Source organism: Larimichthys crocea, chromosome X (genome assembly GCF_000972845.2).
Source record: "Larimichthys crocea isolate SSNF chromosome X, L_crocea_2.0, whole genome shotgun sequence".
Taxonomy (NCBI): Eukaryota; Metazoa; Chordata; class Actinopteri; family Sciaenidae; genus Larimichthys; species Larimichthys crocea.
Genome location: NC_040020.1, coordinates 37,646,269 through 37,665,385, shown reverse-complemented (window position 1 = coordinate 37,665,385; position 19,117 = coordinate 37,646,269). Strand labels below are relative to the sequence as shown.

At 41.0% G+C, this 19,117-nt stretch overlaps 2 protein-coding genes across 4 annotated transcripts in view; one reads left to right on the top strand and one right to left on the bottom strand.

Annotated features, from left to right (window-relative positions):
* vwa11 (von Willebrand factor A domain containing 11) overlaps window positions 1–19,117 on the bottom strand; it is a 50,097-nt gene that overhangs the window by 30,501 nt on the left and 479 nt on the right. Inside the window, exon 1 of one of the 2 annotated variants that reach the window (XM_027283031.1) lies at window positions 10,167–10,186. The exons of the other annotated variant lie outside the window; for it this stretch is intronic. Coding sequence (XP_027138832.1) covers window positions 10,167–10,171 — 5 coding nt within the window. The 5' untranslated portion in view covers window positions 10,172–10,186. Of the gene's footprint in view, window positions 1–10,166; window positions 10,187–19,117 lie in introns of those variants that run through there. 2 annotated transcript variants of the gene reach the window in all.
* On the top strand, window positions 11,361–18,677 carry LOC109141869 (prostaglandin D2 receptor 2). Of its 2 annotated transcripts, none has more exons than XM_019273825.2 (2): window positions 11,361–12,033; window positions 13,721–18,677. In XM_019273825.2, the coding sequence occupies exon 2, from the start codon at window positions 13,728–13,730 to the stop codon at window positions 15,024–15,026; it is 1,299 nt and encodes a 432-aa protein (XP_019129370.2). In that variant the 5' UTR covers window positions 11,361–12,033; window positions 13,721–13,727; the 3' UTR covers window positions 15,027–18,677. The 2 variants fall into 2 exon arrangements, with proteins under 2 accessions (XP_019129370.2, XP_019129372.2); XM_019273827.2 differs by having other exon boundaries at window positions 13,705–18,677.

Here is a 19,117-nt window from a genome sequence, read left to right as displayed (position 1 = left end):
CCGTTCCTGTGATGCTGATATGAGTGGATGCACGACCCCGATGGGGACAAAGGCCACAGTGGGCCCCTGATAGGCCAAAGCCAGCAGAGCTATGCCCAGAAGTAAAGTCATGATCAGTCCTACAAGGAGAGAAAAATGAAACAGGTTGGTTATATAATACTAGACAGAAAAACACTGTGTGATTCAGCTAAGATCTATCAGAAAACAACGAATCAGAGAATTTATGTCCTATACAGCCCATTTGATCATTTTTATAAGCCAAACCAAATAAAGATAAAGAATAAATAAATAATATTTGGCATCATACAAATAACCTTCTCTCCAGAAAATAAGTATTCTATTAAGCCCGCAATAGTCAATGCAATGGCAGAGTGTCGTGGAAGAATGTGCTGACAGGTCGCTCCCATCAAACTTGCACGTTTGCCTTTATTCTTTTATGACTCACACTTTCCATGTATTGTGTAAGTTGTGAAGTGAACTTGAGCACAAATTACCTATTACTAATGTCTGGACTGCGAGAAGAAACAAAGAAAACCCACACAGCCATGTGGAGAACATGCATCGCTACACAGAAAGGCTTTTGCCGGATGCAAACCGGAAACAGTGCTAACCACTGCACCGCCAAACTTCCCCAGTGTAAAAAGAAATAAAAATAAGTTTCAAAATTATATATACATATTTACAAAATAAAGTAAAATAGTAGTTTAACAACAATGGAGATGACTAACAGGTTGATAAATAAAAAACCATAAAAGCTGCATGAATAAACAAACACTTATTCATTTCTCTATAAAGAAATAACTATTTTATAATACATAGCTTATTCTACACGTGCAGTTATTGTGTTGTGATCCTCTCGATCCTTCTTAAAGTTTTAATATGCAGTACATTATTTAAAAAAAAAAACTAAAATATCTAAAGCCAGTGTGGAAAATGCCCGATCTTGTTGGTAAATAACAAAACTAACTTGAAATACAATCATACCTCAGTGTTTCTCAGCCGTGATGACACCAATGAAACCTTAAGAAGTGCGCCCCACCTGCCCTCTACAATGAATATATGCAGTCCAGGCTTTGGTATGTTATCTATCAAAAATAGAACAAGAAAAGTAAATTAAAATTTATTAGTATATTTTTTATGTTTAGTACATTTAACTTGTGTCCTGGTATTTTTTTTGTTTTTTGTGTATTCTGTGATGGACAGTGCACAGCAAACTGTGTGTGTATCCCGGGGACAGTCATTACATTTGATATCATTACGCAACTTGAAAAGCTGTAGTGGCAGGACATGAGTAAATGACGCATGAAATTTCTAGCACAAAGTCTTTACTGCTTATTTTACGTAAAGTCAAAAAATCCAAAAATGTAATTTCAGTATCCTCTGCCAAGCAAAGTAGATTTGTTTTTGCACAATAGAAATTAAAAGCCAGATGAAACCTTGTTGTTAGTCAGCTAGTTACTCAGTATATGTACAGACAGATTTTGTGGAAATTTATCGACTTTCTACAGGCAAAGGCAAGTCTACTGCTCCCCACAGCAGACAGAACATTAATCAGAAGATCATTTAGTTTTCCAACAAAAAATAAGCAGTGTGCACCAGTGCCTCCACAAACAATCTGATTTTAATCAGTTCTTACTATTACAGTCTTCTTTTCTTTCAGAGCACTGATGTCAAACACAACCTACAACCAAGAAGCCAGTGAGCTGATCTGTCCCTTGCTACTGAGCATGAAGAATCACAGCCTCAACAGATACCCAATGCCATATGTTGGTGGTTTGGCCTCCGCAGGCCTGCGTGTCAGAATCATCGGTCAGTGGCAGGAGCGTGGAAAGTTTGTGCATTGGTTGGCTGTGGGCAGTAATTAATACATTACCTTACTTTCTGTTTTTGCTCAGTGACTGTGAGAAATGATAATAGGACTCTATGCTATCATAATTTTGCCATGTATTCATCTCGAGACACTCTGGAGAGAGATTGCAAAGTAAGGCAGGCAGGAACAGCTATCTCCAAATTGCTGCTAGCATTCCTGTTCCCCCTGGTAGTGATTGCAGGGAGCTACATCAAAATTGGTCTCAGTCTGAAGAATAGGAACAGGAGGAGAATGCAGAGTGCAAGGTGCCCTGATGCACTTATTGTGTCAAGTAACACCTCTCCACCACAAAAAAACACAAATTCATTCTCAAGCCTCTTGACCACTGATGCATCTTTATCCCAAACACGTACTACCATGTCTGATTCTCTCTAATCAGACCAGTCAAAATCAGCTGTCCAGAGCTTCACCAAGATGGTGACATTTCTGATCACAGCATTCGTACTGTGCTGGGTTCCTTATCACATCTTCTGCATAATCGAAGTGACAACCCAGTATGGGATGCCATATCTTAAACTGGTGGAGGTGGGGCTGCCCAGAGCCACAACCTTTGCGTTCTTGAATCCAGTGTTGAACCCCATTCTGTACGCCTTCAGCTGTCCAAAGTTCGTGTGAAAATACGACAGAGTCTGGGAGCAGTGTTTGTCGGTCTAGTGGAGGAAGGAGGGGGCTTAAAAGCACATATGAAGCGTAAAAGCAGTCGAGATGCAGGCATTACATCATCAAGGTCACCAAAGGCTTTATGTGCAAGTCCCTTCCCAAGACAAGAATCAAAAACTGAGGCAGAACATGGCTTTTAGATCATATCGGATTTTTGGCTTCATGTTTAATTCAGTGGAATGCATGTAGCCTACCTTCCCATAGGCCCACCACCCATGGGAGAGGTCTCAGGGGGCAGGTGCAAGAGAGATGGGCGGCAGTCGGAGGTGGGGACCCTGGCGTCCAACCCCCGGTTGCAGAAGCTGGCTCTGGGGCTGGAACGTCACTCTCTGGCGGGGAAGGAGCCTGAGCTGGTGCGCGAGGTTGAGAGGTACCGGCTAGATATAGTCTGGCTTGCCTCGACGGAACCAGTTTCCTTGAGAGGGGTTGGACGCCCCACCACTCTGGTGTTGCCCCTGGCGAGAGGCGCAGAGCGGGGGTAGGAATGCTTGTTTCCCCCCGGCTCGGCGCCTGTATGTTGGGGTTCACCCCGGTGGACGAGAGGGTAGCCTCCCTTCGCCTTCGGGTGGGGGGACGGGTCCTGACTGTCATCTGTGTCTATGCACCGAATGGCAGTTCAAAGTACCCACCCTTTTTGGAGTCCTTAAAGGAGGTGCTGGAGAGCGCTCCCTCGGAGGGCTCCCTCGTCCTCCTGGGGGACTTCAATGCTCACGTGGGCAGCGACAGTGAGACCTGGAGGGCGTGACTGGGAGGAACGGCCCCCCTGATCTGAACCCGAGTGGTGTTCTGTTATTGGACTTCTGTGCTCGTCATGGATTGTCCATAACGAACACCATGTTCAAGCATAAGGTGTCCATATGTGCACTTGGCACCAGGACGCCGTCGGCTGCAGTTCGATGATCGACTTTGTGGTCGTGTCGTCGGACTTGCGGCCACATGTTTTGGACCCTCGGGTGAAGAGAGGGGCGAGCTGTCAACTGATCACCACCTGGTGGTGAGTTGGCTCCGATGGTGGGGGAGGATGGCGGTCAGACCTGGCAGGCCCAAACGTTCTGTGCGGGTTTGTTGGGAATGTCTGGTGGAATCTCCTGTCTGAGCTTCAACTCCCACCTCCGGGAGAGCTTCGCTCATGTCCCGGGGGAGGCGGGGGACATTGAGTCCGAGTGGACCTTGTTCCATTCCTCCATTATCGAGGCGGCTGACCAGAGCTGTGGCCGTAAGGTGGTCGGTGCCTGTCGCGGCGGCGACCCCCGAACCAGCTGGTGGACACCGGCGGTGAGGGATGCCGTCAAGCTGAAGCTGACGGGTATTGACGCACCAAGCAGAATGCGGCCTCGGCAGTTGCAGAGGCAAAAACTCGGGCGTGGGAGGAGTTCGGTGAGGCCATGAAGAGTGACTTTCGAATGGCTTCGAGGAGGTTCTGGACCACCATCCGGGGGCTCAGGTGGGGGAAGCAGTGCACTGTCAACACTGTGTTCAGTGGGGGCGGGGTGCTGCTGACCTCGACTGGGAACGTTTTGGGTCGGTGGAGGGAATACTTCGAAGACCAATCAATCCCTCAATCCCACCAGCACGTCTTCCTTTGAGGAGGCAGAGTCAGGGGACCCCGTGGTGGTCTCGCCCATTTCTGGGGCTGAGGTTGCTGAAGTAGTCGAAAAGCTCCTCGGTGGCAGGGCCCCGGGGGTGGATGAGGTCCGCCCGGAGTTCCTCAAAGCTCTGGATGTTGTGGGGCTGTCTTGGTTGACACGTCTCTGCAACATCGCGTGGACATCGGGTCCGGTTCTGTTCATAACCTATGGACAGAATTCTAGGCGCGCCCGGGGTTGAGGGGCTGCGTTCGGTCGGCTTAGGATTGGGTCGCTGCTTTTTGTGGACGATCTGGTCCTGTTGGCTTCCATCGGAGCGTGACCTTCAGCTCTCTCTGGAACGTTTGCAGCCGAGTGCGAAGCGGCTGGGATGAGAATCAGCACCACCAAATCCGAGGCCATGGTTTTCAGCCAGAAAAGGGCAGAGTGCAGTCTCCAGGTCGGGGACGAGATCCTGCCTCAAGCGGAGGAGTTTAAGTATCTCGGGGTCTTGTTCACGAGTGAGGGAAGGATGGAACGGGAGATCGACTGGCGGATCGGTGCGGCTTCTGCAGTGATGCGGACTTTGCACCGGTCCGTCATGGTGAAGAAGGAGCTGAGCCAAAAGGCGAAGCTCTCGATTTACCGTCGATCTCGTTCCTACCCTCACCTATGGTCACGAGCTTTGGGTAGTGACCGAAAGAATGAGATTGCGAATACAAGCGCCGAAATGAGCTTCCTTCGCGGGTGGCTGGGCTCTCCCTAGAGATGGGTGAGAAGCTCGGCCATCCGCGAGAGCTCCGTAGAACCGCTGCTCCTCCACATCGAGAGGAACCAGTTAAGGTGGCTCGGGCATCTCGTGAGGATGCCTCCTGGACGTCTCCCTGGTGAGATGTCCCTCCGGGAGGGGCCGGGGAAGACCCAGGACACGCTGGAGGGACTATGTCTCCGGCTGGCCTGGAACGCCTTGGTGTCCCCTGGGAGAGCTAGAAGAAGTGGCTGGGGAGAGGGGTCTGGGCTCCCTGCTGAAGCTGCTGCCCCGCGACCCATACCGGAAAGTGGTAGAAGACGAAACGAACGCATGTAGCCTACAGTGCTTAACAAATTATTAGACCATCACCCGATATAAAGTTTATGCCAAAAATTTAAAAATAGTGAAGCACATTATTATTTCTTGATTAAGATGTCATTTAGTATTAACCGAAGAATTCGCTTTAGTGGTTAAATGTTATGCTTGATTCATTTCTGACTGAAGCCCAGTGAGCTGCTCAAATTTGGGTAAAAAAGTGAATTCAGTTTGAAACTTCTCATTCTTGTTCAAAATGGTAAAACATCGAGACCTCACTGAAAATAAAAGCACTTCACGCACATCATGAGCTTGATGGTTCTGACAATGGTCTTATATATTTGTTAGCACTGTATGTGTAGGATTAATTTCATAGATGCCCTTTGACCAATCACTAGTGGGCAGAGGTTGGAATTACTGACTTTCCTTTAATGTCACTATGAGGTTGGCATTTTTATTTTTGAGTGAAATAAAAAAATACATTTGGATTTATTTTGGTACAGATGTTTATCTTCCCCAGAGGATGATTGTAATAACTGTGTGATCCCTAACTTTCCATCATTTGCCATCATCAGGTCATATTTTGTCAAATTTGACAAAATACGTGCAATTGAACAAACTCAGTTTCATGTGTACTTTGTGTTTGGGACAAATTAACGAATGTTGACATACAAACTCGCAAAACTAGTATTCAATGCAGAGAAATACTACAATTCCATCTAATTTAAGGGAACCATCAAAGGTTTTTGCTTAAATGGTGAAAGCTGAATTTGTGTTAAAAGGGTTAGGTCAGTTTAATTTGAAAAACACTTAGTGTTTTATGTAAAATGTTTATTTGTTCAAATGCAGTGAAGTAAAAAGCACAATATTTCTACTAATATGTAGAAATTAGCATACAAAGTTTCAATTTGTATAAGTTTGTAGAATTACCTTTTGTATACCGAATTGTAACTGTACTTAGTTTACATTCCACCAGTGATAATGTATATAGAAAAACTCCCACAGTGTTATGACTGTGGTCATTTTTTTGTGTCTTAGTCGTGTGTTTTTTGTGTGCCTTGTTTTTCTGTCCATTTCACATGCAACAGGGATGTGCCATCCCAGGAGGTGATGGTGGAGTAATTTCCAGCCTAGCCCGGATTGTTCTGTAGCTGAAAACAACTGAGATATAAGGAGCCAAGTGGCGGTCATCCAGGGGGCACAGCAGCATTTCTGCATCCTCCTCCTCCCAACCAGCCACATGTCCTGTTGTGAAGTGCCTCTGTTTGCGATTCAAAAGTTTTTCTTTTGTTTGTTTGAAGAGTAGGGGGGACTGCCCTTTGAGTTAATCGTATTTTCTCCTGTTTTTGTTATTAGGAAGGTAAGTTTATTGTAATTTGGTTTTTCTGAGGTAAGAGATTATTTTCTAGATAGAGTTGTTTGGTTGTTGTTTTGGCCTTGGTCCACCCTAGATGATTCCTTAGTTATTTGTTGATCTTTGAGTTTTGTAAATAAACCATTTTCTTTTGTACATAACATTGTTGTAAGTGGCTATGGGACTCGGGGAAGATGGGGACACCTTTTTCTTGTTATGGCTCTAGGCCCCTAGACTGGGGCATAACAACAGTTGGCATTTTGTTGTATTAAATACATTTAATGTATATATATAAATATTTTGCCAGCATAAATGGCGTCACTGCCATGAGTACATTTGCCTTTGTTTCTGTGTATTACATTGGTATTAAAGTGTTTAACATGTCATATTTGATTCTTGTGCCCTGAAATTCCTCAGCTTTCACTTCTCACGGAAACTGTGAATATGAACAGGAAAGGAACTGCACTCTTAAGGGTGTTACTTTTATCTTAAATCTCAGAGATTTATAAGAAAATGGGAGGGGTCATGGGTGCCATGCACCCCAAATAGCTTTAGTATTTCTAACATAACCGATTTATCCAAATTAAACGTCTTCAACAGCAAATTGCAAAAGCTTGTAAGGGCTCACACGCCAATATTTTGTTGCAGTAGTCATGCTATGCAGATTTTCTCCACCCAGAGAGCACTATTGCAATGATTACATAAACATTGTGTCGTGAAATTAATATTATGTTTTCAGGTCCTGTAATCCAGAGGCACTTTAAATCTGGACTGCAAAAGTCTGACCACCTTTCTTTTTTTATATAACTTTTTTTATTGAAAAAGAAAATTAGGAAAATTCCAGTCACAGAATTACAATTTACATTTTTATGTTAAACACCATAAACCAGTATATGCACATGTACATACAATATACCACTATATATATACATAATACAATACATACTTACATACACATGAAACCTTCAATTATATAAAAAAAAAACAAACAAAAGACAATGAACAAAAACACTACCCCCCCCCCCCCCCCCCCCACGGCTCGTTACCGAGTGCATTCCAGGTACAACAAACAGACACACTCAGTTGGGCAGTACCTCCAGTTAGTGACATATGAAATAAAGGGTTGTTGCCATTTGTGAAAAAACTTGTCCGTACATCCTCTCAATGTATTACTTAATTTCTCCAGTTTTTAGGAAACATGGTGTCTTTAAGCACACCGGAAAATGGAAGGTATTTAAGCAGATTTCCAATGCAACAGTATGAACGTCTTGCTCGTAAGGATGTTAAGGCAATAATATCCTTTTGTATAGAATTCAGTGCAAGTGGGCATCGGAAATCCCAAAAATGGCAATCAACGGGCAAGCCTGCAGATTTACACCAAGAACAGTGGGACATAATGAAAAATAGCCTGTCCCAAAACTATTCAGCTCAGGGCAAGAAAAAACACATATGGCTGAGGTGACAGGGAGAGCCATGGCACTTATCACTGTATCTTCTACTTCTGGATACATTTCAGAAAGTCTTGACTTGGAAAATGGACCCTGTGTAAAACTTTGAATTGGATAAGTCCAAGACACAAGAAGTGGTAGACTTTCCTACCTACAGCGCGTTTCCCAGACCTCTCCAGTAATTGAGTTCCCCGTTCCCTTTCCCATGCATCTTCTTTTGTCCTTTGGGACTGTTTAATGCCAGAATGAAGTTATATATATTTGAAATCATTCCTCTCTGATGTGGAGAACGTGAGAGCAGCTTTCCCAGGTTGCTCTGGAGGTACAGAGGGGAAAGTTAGGGAACACTTAGAAACAAAATTACGAATTTGAAAATATCGAAACAAATGAGTAGCAGGGAGTCTATAATTAGATGACAAGTTGGCAAACTATCGAAAAACGCAATCTACATATAAGTGTTTAAATTGTTGATACCCTGTCATCCACCCTGGAATGTTGAGTCTAGAGTGATGAAGGAAATAAGTGGTTGTTGTTTAAAGGACCCAAAGAAGACTGTGAATTTAAAGTGTCGTCTAAATTGATACCAGATTTAGTGTATTAAGAACCACTTGGTTATCAGTGTATAAAGAGAGTTTTGTAGGTAAGGAAGAATAGAGTAAGCGGCTATGGAGGATCCCCTACAAGATGGTAGTTCTAATTTAACACCAGCAGGTTCCAGGAGATTGTAACCAGTAGCAAAGTTTTGAATGTGAGCAGCCCAGTAATAAGATTGAACACTGGGTAATGCAAGTCCACCACTAAGTCTGCATCTCTGCCAATAAAGATTTACGAACCCTTGGTGATTCCCAGCCCATATAAAAGAAGAAATTATCTTTCCAGGGAGTCGAAAAAGTTTTTTGGCAGAAAAAGAGGAATGACCACCTGACCACCTTTCTAAGTGATTGGGTTCATCATATCTGATAACCATTTTGATTGACTGTCATTCACAGCCGTTACAATCATCTCCATTCCATCACTCTCAATTGGACACACCTGCTTGTGTGCACAGGCTGAGGTTGTAATGTAGGCCACGCAGTGTGGGTTACCGTGGAGGTAGTTGTTAATTTGGACAAGAATATCAGAGAGTGAAGATTCAAAATTAAGACAGAGCAGGATTAAACCTAACGGTCAGACTGACATACAAGCTCCACTTTCCTCTCAGCCATTCAGTTCCAGCAGATTATCTTCTCTCTCCCTCCCTCCCTTTGGGACTATCTCTGTCCTGTTCTCCCTCTGTTTTCATCTTTTCTCTCTTTATGTATTTTGGCGTTGCGTTTTCTCTTTAAAGTGATGAACATAAAGACATTTGCAGTGAACTTAACGTGTCTGAGATACAAGAAAGACAAAAGAGGAAGGAGGAGAGAATAAAGGTTGTGTCACATAGGTCAGAAGCATTCTGTCATGTGATTTTAAACCATCTTTCCAAACAATCATCCACTTTCACAATAAAGAAAAAAAACCATTCAGTGTGTCAAAGTTACAGTAGCTCATTTCAGTTCAGTATGAGGCATTCGTCCAGTTCACTCATTTTGGTGGCAGCCATACATTTCATTTAGTTCATTTAAATAAGTGACTACTATTTTACAATTTGTTTGACAGTGCAAATTTTATGTGCACTGTGGTAGATATTTGAAATTCTACTACTGTTCAAGCAACATTTTTACCTTCTATACCTATCATAGATAAAAAATAAAATTTAAATCACGTTGATTTGGTAGTTAGGTGAACGGTGTCTCTCTTGTTCCCACTCTGCACCTGTTTCTGCACCTGTAACTCTGTGCTCTGGAAATGATCCCCCATGGGAACTACATAATGCTTTACAGTCACACACCACCAACTAATTCACTGATTTTGGTGAAAGTGGATCTATTTTATGGACATATGTTTACTGGTTTTTTCCTTGATGTAATCTGGCTCTTCCTCTTCAACACTCAGTTATGGACAGAGTTTTCTGACTGATACGGTCAATGCAACCAGGCTCAGCACACTCTATGATGATGATGGAGGAAGTTGGGAAGAGAAAAAGAAAAAGTGACTAAGCAAGGATCGGGATGAGGACAACAAACCTATGTGAGTCAACTGAATAGCAGAAATAACCCTACACACACTGATTCAACATCACTTAAAGCATGAGAACAAAATGAACTGTTCATATTAGACTTACCCCATGGGCTCAAAGGTAGGACCAGGATTTGGTTTGGTTTCAGGTTTGAATAAAATTCTGTCCGATTATAAAGGTGAAGAAAGCTCCAGAGGAAGTCAAACTCTTCTCATTTACTTTTCCTTTTTTATAAAATATCTATACAATATGTGTAACAATCCTTGGGAAACTATGGTGCTTTGTTACACCACATGCAGCAGCATGTCAGTGCATTTGTTGTTGTGATTTGATCATTTTTAAATTAAGTGGAAGAGAACTTGGTTAGCAAAGTTCCTATTTCACTGAATGTCAAAGCTCTTACGCAATTTAGGTTTTCCTGAAACTGTTACTTTCGATCACTGGTTTCACACTTACTCTTAAGAACAAATGTTTTAACCATGGCTTTCCTGAAAAGGAGTAGACATGAAGCTCACACAGACTTCAGCTAGGCAGATGGAAAAAGCCTAGTGCCATGCCTTAAGAACTAACTTTGACAGGTACTGTATAGTCACCAGGCAAACAGCTGAATCACCATCACATCTCCTCACAGATCTGCAGGTCTAAAGAGCAAAAGAGGTGGAAAGAACAGGCAGGAAGGGAGCTGAGATATATAGGTACTAAACAACTTAAGATAGCACCCACCAGGATATAATGTGGTTAAAAGCTCCACCTCCACCAACACTTTAGTGCATTATAACAAAGCAGTGGCCATCAGTGATTTTATCATATGATTTTATTAAATTCAGTTTAGGGGATTTTAAGAATCGTTGTTTTTGTTTCCTTAGAATGAACTTTTTATTTTTAGGAATAGTCCGCTATGGTCCTACAGTAGCCCAGAACAGCCAAACTAAACACTTCGAACTGAACAGTCTGGATAAGTCCACTTACATTGCCTTTCATGGCCAACTCAGTTTTCCCTTCATGTTCGAAAGAGGAGGGTGAGGTGAGCTGGTTGCAATCTGCAACTTCACCACTAGATATCACTAATCCTCCACACTGGACCTTTCAATGGCCACTGACATGTAACTCAATAAACCTTTGCACTATCCAATGTGCAATACCATGAGCTACAATAAAAAATGCCACAAAGAAAACCTAAGGATCTTGAAAAACAGATGAATAACCTACAGCTTTTGTAATGATGCAATCAATAAGCACAGAAATACATCAAATCTAATTAGAGCCATATTTTAATTGTGCATGTAGCTCTGTCCTGGTGCTTGTGGCTGATTTTGCCTTTGGCCAATATCTTATCCCAAATTTGCCCAGTATGCCCACGTAATAAACTTCCCTTTTAATTTTAAATAAATGTTGTATTTCAGATATTGTTGTTGCTTTTGTTTAGTATGTTATCTCTCAGCATATTTGACCTCCTTCATGCACAATAATCATATTGTTAACTTAAAGTTGTTTTGAGTTGATTTCCCCAGCAGATGGTGATGAAGACTTTTGTAACCAAGCAAAATAGTTTTTTCCTCACAGTTTCCTCTAAAAAGTATAACAACAGCACTGTGTGAAGTGTCAGGGGGATTAGTTCACACAAGTCTAGACCTGGCATGTAGGACAAACAATGACATATCACACATATCATATGTCAGTATCATATTTCACTTTCCACCCTCTCCTCACACACCTCTCTGAAATGAAAATTTAGGCAAATGTAAATCAATATTCACACACTGCTCCATTCATTAGAAATTGTAGCACATAGGGTGGAGCAAGGTGAGGTATGTTTGTGTGTGGGCGTGTAGATAACAGGAGAGCTTCAGAAAGTGACAGAACTTGGTCGATGGGTGTCTATGACAGGAAGACAAAGAGGAAGACAGAACAGGAAATTTGAATGATAGACTGTGACTTTCTCCCTCTGCTGTGAAAGTGACCTAACATCCAGGTGAGTGTTACAAAGACTAACAAATTAATTGCTCAATGATGATAAGGATCATGGCTTTTGTTTTAATCAGTCAATATTTTTTTTCCTTTATTAAGCAGTTGTCCGTGTTTAATGTAGACATTTTATTATACTCTACCATTTTTACACAGCTCCTATTGCTGTTAACAGGTTTTGTTGTTGCTGTTGTTGTTCAGTTTTAACAAATATTCACTTTATTTTATCCAGGCTTGGGACCAGCACACTAGCTTGTGCCCTCTTGTGGCTACATTAAAATGCAAACTGATTGTTTATATTAAACACTAAAAGTAGAGCAGCCAATGTCAATTTTAATATCAGCTCATACATCAAAGTGCTCCAGTACAAATGTTTACATTGACAGCTCGCCAGGCACTAAAGTCAGCACACACTGAGCCATAATGCACAACTCTGTTCTCATGGAAACTTAATGAAAATAATGAAGTATTACTGTAATTAAAATCTTGCTGCTTTGGTCACATTCACCTTTATTGTACGGCATGTTTCGTATTCCTAATAACCATTATTCAAGTTCTCAAATCATTATTTTAAAGGCCAAGACTATATTCTACAGCTGTTATAACTACATACTTAGTCATATCCCCTTATCCTAACTGGCTTTATGAGGTGAACACAGTATCATGTCTGCACACGACTGCAGACTTATGAGTCAACTTATCCATGACACAACAATGACATGTCTCCTTTCCCTGTCAAGTGTAAATCATGTATATGGTGTCAGATCTGAGCATGTGAACAAATTCTGTGGTAAAAATTTAGGTAGTCCAATTTTTATTGTAAAATATTTTGTGATTATTAGAGAGAGAGAAATTCTCCAATTTCTTTACAGTATGTTTAATTCTTTAGCGGGCATCTTGGTTTTATTGTTCAGTTTGCGCTGATCATCCCTGTGACCTCCCACCTTAGCTAGTGCTGCCAGCTCCATGATCCCAGATTACAGGTTTTAACCCCTATTACAACATGTGTAAGTTCCTGTAGTTCGATGACTGCACTGCCATTGCATGAGGTTGCAAATTTCCTTTAAATATATTTACATATTTGTGAAAACATCCTGGCATGACTGATAGAGTGATCTAGAGATAGAGCTAATAATGTTGAAGGGCCTTGTATCAGGTCTGGAAAGAGCAAATACCGTTTGTATGTAACGTATGTATCCTGGTAGTTTCAAGATAAACAATACGTGTTGTACAAAAAAAGATACAACACATAGAGAGAAACACTCCTTGTCAAGCACTTGTTGCCTGTATTGGTTGCAGGTATGTGGTTAGAAAGCCAGAACAGGCTTTGGCATGTTATTCTTATCAAAGATAAGAACAAAGACAATTAAGACATATAACTGTGTGCCTGGAAATGTTTGTGTTTTTAGTGTCTTTAGTGACAGTGCACAGCAGTTTCTAAACTGTATGTATACCCCGGGGACAGTCATTACATTTGTATATCATTACGCAACTTGAAAAGCTGTACAGAGTTTTGTGGAAATGTATCAACTTTCTACAGGCAAAGGCAAGTCTACTGCTCCCCACAGCAGACTACAACATTTATCAGAAAGATCATTTAGTTTTCAAACAAAAATAAGCATGTGTGCATCGGTGCCTCCACAAACAATCTGATTTTAATCAGTTCTTACTATTACAGTCTTCTTTTCTTTCAGAGCACTGATGTCAAACACAACCTACAACCAAGAAGCCAGTGAGCTGATCTGTCCCTTGCTACTGAACATGAAGAATCACAGCCTCAACATACACCCAAATGCCAATATGGTGATGGTTTGCTTCCTCGGCCTGGTCTCCTGCCTGGGGATTTTGGAGAATGCCCTGATCCTGTGGGTGGTGGGCTACCGCCTACGGCGACGCACTGTGGCATCTGTCTGGGTGCTTAATCTGGCCATGTCTGACTTCCTGACGACTCTAACACTGCCCCTCTTCACCTTTTACCTTGGCTCCTCGCATAGCTGGGAACTTGGCAACCCACTTTGCAAAATACAGGCTTCCATTTTCTTCTTGAACATGTTTGTGTCAGCATTCCTTCTGGCAGCAATTTCACTGGACCGCTACCTTCTGGTGGCCAAGCCAGTGTGGAGTCAGAATCATCGGTCAGTGGCAGGAGCGTGGAAAGTTTGTGCATTGGGTTGGCTGTGGGCAGTAATTAATACATTACCTTACTTTCTGTTTCGCTCAGTGACTGTGAGAAATGATAATAGGACTCTATGCTATCATAATTTTGCCATGTATTCATCTCGAGACACTCTGGAGAGAGATTGCAAAGTAAGGCAAGCAGGAACAGCCATCTCCAAATTGCTGCTAGCATTCCTGTTCCCCCTGGTAGTGATTGCAGGGAGCTACATCAAAATTGGTCTCAGTCTGAAGAATAGGAACAGGAGGAGAATGCAGAGTGCAAGGTGCCCTGATGCACTTATTGTGTCAAGTAACACCTCTCCAACCACAAAAAACACAAATATCATTCTCAAGCCTTTGACCACTGATGCATCTTTATCCCAAACACGTACTACCATGTCTGATTCTATCTCTAATCAGACCAGTCAAAATCAGCTGTCCCAGAGCTTCACCAAGATGGTGACATTTCTGATCACAGCATTCGTACTGTGCTGGGCTCCTTATCACATCTTCTGCATAATCGAAGTGACAACCCAGTATGGGATGCCATATCTTAAACTGGTGGAGGTGGGGCTGCACAGAGCCACAACTTTTGTGTTCTTGAATCCAGTGTTGAACCCCATTCTGTACGCCTTCAGCTGTCCAAAGTTCTGTGTGAAAATACGACAGAGTCTGGGAGCAGTGTTTGTCGGTCTGGTGGAGGAAGGAGGGGGCTTAAAAGCACATATGAAGCGTAAAAGCAGTCGAGATGCAGGCATTGCATCATCAAAGTCACCAAAGGCTTTATGTGCAAGTCCCTTCCCAAGACAAGAATCAAAAACTGAGGCAGAACATGGCTTTTAGATCATATCGGATTTTTGGCTTCATGTTTAATTCAGTGGGACGCATGTAGCCTACAGTGCTTAACAAATGTATTAGACCATCACCCAATATAAAGTTTATGCCAAAGCTGCCCAAAATTAACAGCATTAGTAATTACCGAAATAATCTTTATGTTTCTGTAATGGTTAATACACTAGTATGTAAAAGCTCTTTGACCAAAATAATATTTTTAATGCTGAAATATAATCGTTGTTGTTTTCTATGAATTTTCAAATTTACTGTTTTAATAAAAAAAACATTTAAAAAATAGTGAAACACATTATTATTTATTGATTAAGATGTCATATTAGTATTAACAGAAGAATTCACTTTAGTGGTTAAATGTTATGCTTGATTCATTTCTGACTGAAGCCCAGTGAGCTGGCTCAAATTTGGGTAAAAAAGTGAATTCAGTTTGAAACTTCTCATTCTTGTGAGAGAAGAAATGGTAAAACATAGAGACCTCACTGAAAATGAAAGCACTTCACACGTGTCATGATACTTGATGGTCTCTAAAAGGTGGTCTGATACATTTGTTAAGCACTGTATGTGTAGGATTATTTTCATAGATGCCCTTTGACCAATCACTAGTGGGCAGAGGTTGGATCTTACTGACTTTCCTTTAATGTCACTATGAGGTTGGCATTTTTATTTTTTGAGTGAAATAAAAAAAAAATATATTGGATTAATTTTGGTACAGATGTTTATCTTCCCCAGAGGATGATTGTAATAACTTTGTGATCCCTTAACTTTCCATTTATAGCCATCATCAGGTCATATTTTGTCAAATTTGACAAAATACGTGCAATTAAACAAACTCAGTTTCATATGTACTTTGTGTTTGGGACAAATTAACGAATGTTGACATGCAAACTCGCAAAACTAGTATTCAATGCAGAGAAATGTCCTCTGTGACTGATATACTACAATTCCATTTAATTTAAGGGAACCATCAAAGCTTTTTGCTTAAACGGTGAAAGCTGAATTTGTATTAAAACTGTTAGGTCAGTTTAATTTGAAAAACACTTAGTGTTTTATGTAAAATGTTTATTTGTTCAAATGCAGTGAAGTAAAAAGCACAATATTTCTACTAATATGTAGAAATTAGCATACAAAGTTTCAAATTTGTATAAGTTTGTAGAAATTAAATTTTTGTATACCGATATTGTAACTGTACTTAGTTACATTCCACCAGTGATAATGTATATAGAAAACTACCACAGTGTTATGACTGTGGTCATTTTCTTTGTGTCTTAGTCTGTGTGTTTTTTGTGTGCCTTGTGTTGTCTGTCAATTTCACATGCAAACAGGGATGTGCCATCCCCAGGAGGAGATTGGTGGAGTAATTTCCAGCCTAGCCCGTGATTGGCTGTAGCTGAAAACACCTGAGATATAAGGAGCCAAGATGGCAGTCATCAGGAGAATAACAGCATTTCTGCATCCTCCTCCTCTCCCAACCAGCCACATGTCCTGTTGTGAAGTCCTCTGTTTGCGATTCAAAAGTTTTTCTTTTGTTTGTTTGAAGAGTAGGGGTGGACTGCCATTTGAGTTAATCGTATTTTCTCCTGTTTTCCGTTAGTTAGGAAGGTAAGTTTATTGTAATTTAGTTTTTTTCTGAGGTAAGAGATTTATTTTCTAGATAGAGTTGTTTGGTTGTTGTTTTGGCCTTGGTCCACCCTGAAGATGATTCCTTAGTTATAGTTGTTTGATCTTTTGAGTTTTGTAAATAAACCATTTTCTTTTGTACATAACACTTGTTGTAAGTGGCTACTTGGGACTCGGGGAAGATTGGGACACCTTTTTCTTGTTATGCTCTAGGCCCCTAGACTGGGGCATAACAACAGTATTTGCATTTTGTTGTATTAAATACAATTAAATGTATATAATATAAATATTTTGCACAGCATAAATGGCGTCACTGCCATAAGTTACATTTGCCTTTGTTTCTGTGTATTACATTGGTATTAAAGTGTATTAACATGTCATCATTTGATTCTTGTGCCCTGAAATTCCTCAGCTTTCACGTTCTCACGGGAAACTGTAAATATGAACAGGAAATGAACTGCACTCTTAAGGGTGTTACTTTTATCTATAAATATCTCAGAGATTTATAAGAAAATGGGAGGGGTCATGAGTGGCCATGCACCCCAAATAGCTTTAGTATTTCGAACATAACAGATTTATCCAAATTAAACGTCTATCAACAGCAAATTGCAAAAGCTATGTAAGGGCTCACAAGCCAATAACTTGTTGCAGTAGATCATGCTATGCAGATTTTCTCCACCAGAGAGCACTATTGCAATGATTTCATAAACATTGTGTCGTGAAATTATATATTATGCTTTTCAGGTCCTGTAATCCAGAGGCACTTTAAATCTGAACTGCAAAATGTCTGACCACCTTTCTAAGTGATTGGGTTTCATCATATCTGATAACCATTTTGATTGACTGTCAATTCACAGCCGTCACAATCGTCTCATTCCATCACTCTCAATTGGACACACCTGCTTGTGTGCACAGGCTGAGGTGTAATGTAGGCCACAGCAGTGTGGGATTACCGTGGAGGTGGTTGTAATTTGGACAGAATATCAGAGAGTGAAGATTCAGAATATAAAGACAGAGCAGGATTAAACCTAACGGGTCAGACTGACATACAAAGCTCCACTTTCCTCTCAGCCATTCAGTTCCAGCAGATTATCTTTCTCTCTCCCGCCCTCCCTTTGGGACTATCTCTGTCATGTTCTCCCTCTGTTTTCATCTTTTTCTCTCTTTATGTATTTTTGGCGTTGCGTTTTCTCTTTAAAGTGATGAACAATAAAGACACTTTACAGTGAACTTAACGTGACTGAGATACAAGAAAGACAAAAGAGGAAGGAGGAGAGAATAAAGGAAGTGTCACGATAGGTTGAAAAGCATTCTGTCATGTGATTTTAAATCATCTTTCCAAACAATCATCTCCACTTTCACAAAAAAGAAAAAAAAAAAACATTCAGTGTGTCAAAGTTACAGTAGCTCATTTCAGTTCAGTATGAGGCATTCGTCCAGTTCACTTATTTTGGTGGCAGCAATAACATTTCATTTAGTTCATTTAAATAAGTGACTACTATTTTTACAATTTTGTTTGACAATTGCAAATTTGAATGTGCACTGTGGTGGATATTTAAAAAATGTACTACTGTTCAAGCAATATTGTTTACCTTCTATACCATATCATAAGATAAAAATAAACATTTAAATCACGTTGATTTGTAGTTAGGTGAACGGTGTCTTTCTTGTTCCCACTCTGCACCTGTTTCTGCACCTGTAACTCTGTGCTCTGGAAATGATCACTCGTGGGAACTACATAATGCTTTACAGTCACACACCACCAACTAATTCACTGATTTTGGTGAAACTGGATAATATTTTATGGACATAATGTTTACTGGTTTTCCCTCTGATGTAATCTGGCTCTTCCTCTTCAACACTCAGTTATGGATAGAGTTTTCTGACTGATACGGTCAATGTAACCAGGCTCAGCACACTTTATGATGATGATGGAGCAAGTTGGGGAGAGAAAAAGAAAAAGTGACTAAGCAAGGATCAGGAACGAGACCAACAAACCTATGTGAGTCAACTGAATAGTCTTCAAGTTATTCAAAGACTCACGCATGAGTGGAATGATATAGATGTAGTAAGATTAGCGGTATCCTGAGTCTCATCTACAGAAAAGATGAAAACACACAGATAAGGATAAAAAAAATGATGAAACAGCAGGAGAACAGTGAGGACACTGACATGGTAAGATACTGAAAACGATAGAGGCAAAGAGATTATATAAAGTGCTGTGAAAACCATGAGAGATAAAGAAAGAAGGACGGGTGGTAAGTATTGCTTTCAAAGGGTTTAATGCACTGCTGCAGTACTTATAGTTGACAGATGCTGACTAGAAAATTAAGGCGCATTGCATGTCAGTGAACATCACACACTGAAATGTACACTGATGCATACATACACAGAGAGAAGATGAACTGGAATGGTATGAATTTTTCTATTTTGAATGCAAGTATTTGCTTGCTTTATATCTTACTCTT

What these genes read in the sequence shown, in the direction of transcription:
- LOC109141869 (XM_019273825.2), top strand. Translation starts at nt 13,728, where the DNA reads ATGTCAAACACAACCTACAACCAAGAAGCCAGTGAGCTGATCTGTCCC.